Source organism: Candoia aspera, chromosome 1, assembly GCF_035149785.1.
Source record: "Candoia aspera isolate rCanAsp1 chromosome 1, rCanAsp1.hap2, whole genome shotgun sequence".
Lineage (NCBI taxonomy): Eukaryota > Metazoa > Chordata > Lepidosauria > Squamata > Boidae > Candoia > Candoia aspera.
The window spans coordinates 992,534-1,000,751 of NC_086153.1; the positions used below are offsets into that span (position 1 = coordinate 992,534).

The window sequence follows — 8,218 nt, forward strand, 5'->3', positions numbered from 1 at the left end:
GCCTCTGCATATATGCCAAAGGTGGGGGTGGGGATTGACTTGGGTTGTGTGAGCCCACCCATTTGGTTTTGTAAGCCATGACTTCAATAAACCCTGATGAAACAAACCATGGTTCCTTGTGTTGTGAGAACACAGTCCAAGGGATACCTCTTTTGCAGAGGCAGAGACCTGGCTGGCCACCCTCTCCCTTTAGGAGCCCTGAAGTAGTGGCTGTCCCCCATCTTGGGGCAGTAAGTTTCAGAAGCCGAATTGCAAGGAGCCAAAGCATTTATGCAAGACCAGGAACCCAGGCACGGATCTCTCCCTGAGTCATTGCCAATTGCTCTGAGGGAGGCCCTCTGTTGCAAGACCAGAGGCTCTGCCAGGCAATGCCAAACTCTCTCAGGCTTGGGCTGGAAAAAATCCCCCTGAGAAGGCCCTGCAGATGCCAACTCCCCCTCCCTGCAGCAGAGCGCGGAGGCCACGGGGCATCTAAGGGGCCACCTGGCTGCCGGTCAAGTTGGCCAGTGGAGAGGCCCTCTCTCTGCCGGGGCTCTGCTTTGCCCACGCAAGCCACACGGGAATTGTGTACAATCCCAGGAGGTTCAAGGGTGCCCTGGAACTGCCAGGGTTTGCCCAGCCCTTCCAGGGTGAGGGAGTCCCCCCCACCTCTGCCCAGCTGTTTGGGAGCCACTGAAGAATTCCGGGCCGGAACTCGCCTGTTCTCCTCGGGGCCCATCTGCCGCCAAGAGCTGGCTGGGCTGGACCTCCAAGACGGCCCCAGCCCTCCCCCTTGGGGCAACCAGAAAGGGAAGCGCCACTCACAGCCACCGCCGCCACCTTGCAATATTCTGTTGATCTTATGGCAGCATTGATACTATGACTGAAGCGTTTCGGTATTTTGTTCTGGATCTGTTTCCTGGCTGGAGAAACGCAGAGAGCAAGTTGCATCTTCATTCCACCCACAAAAGGCCCTGTAAACCTCCTTCTGGTTGTGGGAAATTTGCATGACTAATTACTTACTTCCGAGTAGTCTACCACCCTGGAGCATTTCCAGGGGATCAGCAATGCTTCTTGTTCGAATAGCTTCAGGAATATAGTTATATTCCCCAACCTGGCGCCCTTCGGACTACAGCTGCCATCAGGGAAGGTCACAAGGAAGGTGGATGATGGGGAGATGGCAATGACTTCAAAGAAGGGCCACAAAGGGGGCTTGTTTGAGGTGTGGAGGATGGACGAGGGAGTCCGGGCGGGGGGCAGAGAAGCATCACCACAATCGTTCCAAATTACACGATCCAGGTTGTTCGTGCAGTGACATCATCAGGGCTTGTACTGAACCTATAGCTTGGAGGAGCCCATGGGGACATGACCCCCCTTGGGCGCAAACTCCAGGGCTGCTGTGGAGGAGCGAAGGCCAGGCAGAGATCCAAAGGGCTCTGGGGAGGGTCTGCTTCCCCCCTGGGCCCCCCAGGGCAGCCCCAAGGTGTGATGACCTGCTCTTTTAGCAGCCGGCAGCACAGATCCCTGGGGAAGCCCTCAAATGCTTGGCTGGCTGCCCACTTCAGGACCACTTCTAGGGCTGAGAAAAGGGTGGGGGGGAGAAGCCTAAGAGGTCATCCAGTCCAACCCCCTGCGCACTGCAGGATTCACTGCACCATCCCCGATAGATGACTATCTGGCCTTGCTTGGAGGCCAGATAGCTGTGCCTCGTGTGTCATACCTGAGTCCTGCGTGTCCAGGCGGGGCAGGCAGCACGGTCAGCCTTGGGGCGCATCTTATTCCCTGCATTTATCCTGCTGCCCAAGAGACCCCGGGCTGCACATTTTGCAGCAGGGAAGAGGCCCAGTGAGTGGCACCCAGCCCGGAGGATGGCATTTGCTGGCCCACATCGCTGTTTAAAGCCCCGCGACAGAGTCTGGCCCACCTCCTTGGGCCAGGCCAGGCCAGGCCAGCCATCAGGCAGAGGCAGCGGCTGTCGCAGGGGGCTGATGGGAATCCTGACACCTTCCAGAAGTTCTGCATCCCCTGCCTCGCGCTGTGCTGGCTGCGGCTGATGGGAACCAAACCCCGCCCTTTGGAAAGACCCGGATTACCTCCCCTCATCCACACAGAGCAACGGGCCAATTCGCAGCAAGGCAGCCTCGCAGGGTCCCAGCCGCAGCCTTTTCTCCCGAGGAGCGCCCAAGCAGGGCCCCGTGCCCTGGCCTGCCCTATTCCCCCCCAGGCCGGGTCTCCTTGCGCTGTGCTGGCCAGGCTCCTCCCCCCTTAAAGACCGCCTTGGCCAGGTGGGTTCGGACTGAAAATAGGCTTTAATGCACAAAATAACTGCTCTCCCCCCTTCCAAACTCCAGACCAAAAGTCCAGGTGATGCCTCCTCTTCTTCCCGTTCTTCCGATCATCTCCTGCCGAGTTTGGCTCAGGCTCAGCCTCGACTCTTCCACCTGGAAGGCAGGCCCTGGCAGAGCACCAGGCTGAGCGGCATGCCAGCTCCCTGGTTCGCCTGGCCTCCCCGAGGGCAAGGGGGTCCTCGGCAGTCAAGGCAGGCAGGCAGCGACGCAGCCGGACAGAGGTTCTTCGGGATCCCCCTTCTGCTGCCGGGGACGCGGGGCTTCAGTCGATCAGGAACTTCTTCTCGCTCCCAGAGCCCGGTTGCTGGCTGCCCGGCCAGAAGTCGGAGCGCAGCAGGCGCGAGAAGTACATCAGGATCATGGTGTCCAGCAGCACCAGGTTGACCATGAGGAAGGCCCCCTGGCCTCGCATCTCCACATAGCACACGAAGTACCAAGTCAGATAGGCCTGGGGGGCCAAGCGGAAGAGGAAGTAGGCCACCAGGTTGACATACTTGTTGACCTCGTAAAAGGTCTGGAAAGGCAGGCTGCCCAGGCGCACCATCATCCGCATGGTCAGAAAGATGTTGCTCACCTCCACGAACATGGAGAGCAGGCCAGCTGCCACAAAGCGGTTGAGGAAGATCCCGGAAAGCAAACCGGAGGCAGCCTGTGAGGGGGAGGCCAAAGGGGGATCAGGAGCAGCCCCGGTCTGGCGCTCAGAGTGGCCCAGAATCCGACAACCGCCTCTAAATCTGTCAGGCCTGACCCCAGCAAATCCTGGGGCCACAGAGTCCCTTCGCCCTGGTCCAGCCTTTGCTCACACCCTTCCAGGAAACGGGAGACCCCCTGCTGTTTGGGGCTCCCCAAACCTTCAGCCCAAATCGGCTTCCCCGCCATTCCCACCCCCTGGTCCCATCCTGTCCCTTGGAGCTGCAGGAGATATGCCGGCCCCATCGCTGGTGCATTTCAAGGTTCTTCGGGCCCTCGGAAGCCTCCCTCGCGTCGGGGGTGCTTACTGGGGCAGGGGAACAAACTTCCTCGCTCAGCCCCCTCCCGCTTTCCCACTCCGAGTGCCTGACTCAGGACGGGAGGCAGAAGCCACAGCAGAAGCATAAAAGGGCTGGGGGGGGGTTGGCTCTCCCTGCAACAGGGCAGCCTGGGGCACCCCCCTTGGCGACTGCCAAGATCTTGGGAGCAGCTCTTCCCGTGTCTGCGCTTGCGTGTGTGCCGAAGGGTGGCAGATTTCACTGTTTACCTAACGCAGCCAGTCACCCCTTCCCTTGGGCCTGCCCCACAGCACCCACTACTTGCCACGGCATGGTGGACCAGGTATTCCCAGGAGGCCCTGGACTGGCGGCAGACGATGATGTCAAGGGAGTCGTGGATGAAGTACCCTAGAAGCAAGCAGAAGGCGGCCCACCAGCATAGGAGGACACGCCCGCGTTGACATTTCAAACTGGTCTGAAATGGGGGGAAAAAATCCTCTCTTGCTGGAGCAGGACAGAGGCCACTGGCCACCAAGACAAAGCGGCAAAGGGCGGTGGGTCCTCGGTGCTTGGCAGACTGCTTCTGAACATGGAGGTTCCAACAGCCAATGGCCAGCATCTCCATCCTCCATTCAGCGAGTGGCTTTTCTAAGTTGGTTGTGCCTTTTGAGAAAGGCTTGGTCAGCCTGTCTTGGGCCTTGTCTGGCTTAAAGGGAGAGCAAGCTACTTCCCCCCTCCACCTTTCTGCCCTGCAAAAAGGTCTCCGACGAAGGATCTTTTGGTTGGCAGGTGGTTGCTGGGGACTGTCTCCAGAAGCACCTTGTTCAGGCTAGGGAGTTTGTTTTTATTTAAAACCATATTTCATAAAAACAGACTCCCTGGCCTAAAAGGGGCCCTTAACCTACTTAGTACACAAGGCAGCGTATTATCTCCGATTTTATATACTATATACGCTAATGACCAACTTGCCCTGACTGATGCGTGAATGTTTATATATGCAGATGACACAGCGGTGGTGGTACAAGAACCGAGTTTCGATGAGTGTGCTGAAAAATTATCATGGGCTCTACAAGAACCAGAGAGGTATTACGATAATAATTACTTAAACCTAATCCAAGCAAAACTCAAGTTTGTGCCTTCCACCTTCGTAATCAAGATGCAGGGGTTGAATTGGATATAACGTGGAGAGGGAACAGATTACAGCACTGCCCAACACTTAAATATTTGGGGGTTACCTTGGACAGAACGCTTTCTTTCAAGCAACACTGCTTGAATACCAAGGCTAAAGTGTGTGCTAGGAATATCATCATCGACGATTGACAAACTACGCATGGGGAGCCCAGCCAGCTAGGCTACGAGCATCAGCTCTGGCCTTGAGTGTCTCCACTGCCGAATATGCAGCACCAGTATGGAACACATCGGCACATGCGAAGCAAGTAGATACCGCTGTGAGTGAGGCCATGCGCATAGGGACGGGATGCCTCGAACCTACGCCCGTTAATAAATTATATCCCCTTGCAGGCATTGCTCCACCTAAGATTAGAAGGGAAGTAGAAGCAGACGCTGAAAGAACCAAGCAAAGTCACCCTTCAAACGGGTGTGCTCCTCCAATTCGTCAACTTAAATCTAGAAAGAGCTTTATGGCAAGAACTAAAACCCTCGAGGGGCCCAAAGAACAGAATCGAGTAAGTAAATGGAGGAATGAGCCCACCGCTCTAAGAATCCCACTGAAGGAAGAAATGGCCGCAGGAAGCACTCTCCCATAGGCAGTTTGGAGGACAATGCATAGGACGAGGGTGGGGGTACCAAAGTGTAAGACAAGTCTATTTAAGCGGGGGTTGCTGGCTGACGGCAATATATTATGCGAATGCGGAGAAAGCCAAGATCTGGCGCATCAGATGGTGTGCCGATTATTGCCGGAGCCTTGTACTGTCAATGACCTACAGCAAGCTAATGACAAAGCTGTGGCAATGGCTGCATTCTGGCAGAGCAAAGTTTGATCTGGACACGAAATAAATAAAACCTACTTAGTTGAGGATTTACTTGCTAAATAATAAAAATAATAAACGGTGGCCTCCTCCTACAGAGCCTTTAAGCCACTGTTTTTCGACTTTGGCCACTTTAAGATGGGTGGAGTGCAACTCCCAGAATTCCCCAGCTATTTTTAGAGAAGATCCAACTGGTGCCCCCCACATCTCCTGGGTCTCAGGATAAGGGAAGCCCCGTTCAACCAGGAGCCCGTTTCCTCCCCTTCCCCTTCAGGGTTTCTCTCTCCCTCTCCCCCTCCCTCCCTCTCCCTCTCTCATGTCTCAATCTTCCCTCTTGGCAACTGCCTGGAGAAGTCCGTGAAGTTTTCTCGGCAATGTTTTTCCAGCCGCAATTTGCCAATCCTTTCTTCCTGGGCTGGGAGAGAGGGAAGGGCCCTAGATCCCGCAGCTGGCTTCGTGCCCAAGGTGGGACTAAAACTCAGCTCTCCTACTTTGCAGCCCAGGGCCTTTCACGGCTACGCCAAGTGGGGTCTCTTAGCCCAAAGCCTGGAAGGCTAGAAGGCCTTGCCAGAAAGACTTCTGTCTTGCCCCACCTTCAGCTGCCCAGGCACACCTCCCAGCATGGTTGCACCCAGGGAGGAAGGGAAATCGGCTTCTCCCCTCCCGCTGCAACTTTCGGCACAGGATGCAGTCAGGCCTGAACTCCCGGCTCTGCTAAAAAGCCCCAGGCAGTTCAACCCCAAATGGGGGCAAAATTGCCACCACATCTAGGCTCAGAGCTGGAGGAAGAATCTGGGAGTCGCCATCCTCGCATATCTGGAGGGCAGTGGGCCGAGGAAGGCAGGGAGACAAAAGTATTTAATGCCCCCATTGTGATCTTTTGAACAGGCGCACTGCCAGAGCTAAAACAACATTTTAGCTAAAACAACATTTTCCAGCCCCGGAGCAGAGGGGGCCTTTTGCAGCAAAACCCACCAAAGACTCTCGCTGCACTTTAAAGGCCACGTGAGGTGTTCACCACGTGACCTTCTGGCCCACAGTCCACTTCATCCAACCCCCATATGGGGACGCCCAACAGCTGCTCTGGCAGAGATGCTGGGTCCTCTTGGGTCCAAAACACCCCCTGCCCAGGGTTTCAACAGGGAAGGCTTTCCTAGTGGCGGCAGGGCTGCTTCGCGGGCTTAAGCGTTCCAGGTTGGCTGGGCCCAAGCCCTCAGCCAGTCCCCAGCCCCGCCAGCTCCCTTGGAGGCACACGGCAAAGGCTGCCCCCCCCCACCCCATTCCTTGAACGTTCCCCTTACCTGAGGAAAAGCAGAGCAGCAGGTGAGCGGAGGCAGAGGAGGTCTGGACCAGGTCATCAAAGGCCCCCGGCAGCTGCCATATCCTGGGGGGGGGGGGAATCACCACCAGGTCAGCAGGGAGGGGGTGGGAAGGGCTGAAGAAGAAACGCTGCCCCGGTGGGGGGCCCTAACCTCTTCGCGGGTCTTTCGCAGCCCCCCCCCCGCAGCCCCAACTTGGCAGCAGGTCCGAGCGCTCGGGATGATCACCCTAAGCAGCAGCTCCGTCGCAAAGAGGCGGCTCAAGAAAGTGAGCCCCGCTGGGAAGGTGAGCTACGACACCCCCCCGGCGCCCGGGGGTGGGGCTGGCCAACCACCGGCACGTCCCAAAAGCACCTTTCACCCAATCCCACCCCCGGCGCCGCTCCGATCGGCTTTCCCGGGGGAAAACGGGGCCCGCTTCCAAGTCTCCAGCGAGGAGGCGGCGGCGATCGTTGCTCCGGCGCGTTCTCGGCCGGGGGGGGGGGCGCGGCTGCGGCTCCGCGGGCTGGAGGGGGCCGCCCGCCCCAGCCCGAGGCGCTCTGTGCAGGGCCAGGGGCGCTCTTCTTCCCGCCGCCCCACCCCGCCCCTGCTCACCCGACGACGGCCCAGAGGCCGGCCACGACGGAGTGCGCGAAGGAGACGAGCAGGTTCTTCCAGCGCCAGGTGCGCGTGGCGTCGCGGCGGACGTGGGCGGGCAGCGGGCAGCGGCCCAGCGCCCACCGGAGGGTGGCGAAGGCCAGCGTCGAGCCCGCCACCAGCCCGACCGAGCGCAGCCACGGGGCCATCGCCGCCCGCCAGCCCGTCCGCCCGCTCGACGCGCCCTCCAGCCGCCGGGCCACGTGCGCTCCCGCGGGGAGGACCCGCGCCCCGCCCCGCCGCGCCCCGCCCCCAGGGGCTCCCTTCGCCGCGGGGGCGCTGGGCTGCCGCCGGCCGGCGATGCCCGCCTGTCTCTCCCCCGGGGCGGCCCTCGGGCCAGGCGAAGCGCCGGGGAGGTGCCAGCGCGCCCACAGCACAGGAAGGGCTCGCCGCGCAATAAAGGCCAGCCGGTAATTCAGCAGCAAAACTTTGGAGCGCCTGGACGGGCGAGGTCCGGGAAGGACGACGCTCCTCCTCCAAAGCGGGGGGTAGAGGACCCGGGGCATGGCCGGCCGTGGGGGGGACTTCCCACGGGTTGGCCAGCTGCGTGTTTAGGTGCAACGGGAGAGGCAGGCTGCGGTGAACCGGATCCAGCAAGGGTTCGTCAAAACGCAATTGCGCCAGCTAACCTCGCTTGCGTCCTCGCAGAGCAGATCCGGGGAACGCTGGAGGCGTCCCTAGCCTGACCCCCAGCAAGGCCTCGGGTGCAGCGCCGCAGGGGCGATGCTCTCCTCGGGTGGACCAGCGCACCGGCCCCGCTCCAGGTTGCGGGAAGGGCCGGGGCTGTTCTGCGTCTTTACCGGAGGCCTGGAGGAGGCGTCGAGAAGGCGCCTCTGAGTTTGCAGAGGAACAAGGCCGGGAAGCGGCCGATAATTTAGAGCGGGAAGAAGAGATTCAGGGAGGTCAGAGGCTTCCGCAGGGGCCGGAATGGACGGGGCAGAGTCGCACAGGGAGAAATGTCAGGTTTGCCGCAGGGCAGG

General features: G+C 59.4%; 1 protein-coding gene across 1 annotated transcript; it reads right to left on the bottom strand.

Moving 5' to 3' along the window:
* Positions 1-2,565: 2,565 nt before the first annotated feature.
* TLCD1 (TLC domain containing 1) lies at positions 2,566-7,402 on the bottom strand. The gene is made up of 4 exons (XM_063295423.1): positions 7,197-7,402; positions 6,585-6,667; positions 3,621-3,703; positions 2,566-2,976 (listed from the first exon to the last, which is right to left on the bottom strand). The coding sequence occupies exons 1-4, from the start codon at positions 7,385-7,387 to the stop codon at positions 2,590-2,592; spliced, it is 744 nt and encodes a 247-aa protein (XP_063151493.1). The 5' UTR covers positions 7,388-7,402; the 3' UTR covers positions 2,566-2,589.
* Between the last annotated feature and the right edge of the window lie 816 nt (positions 7,403-8,218).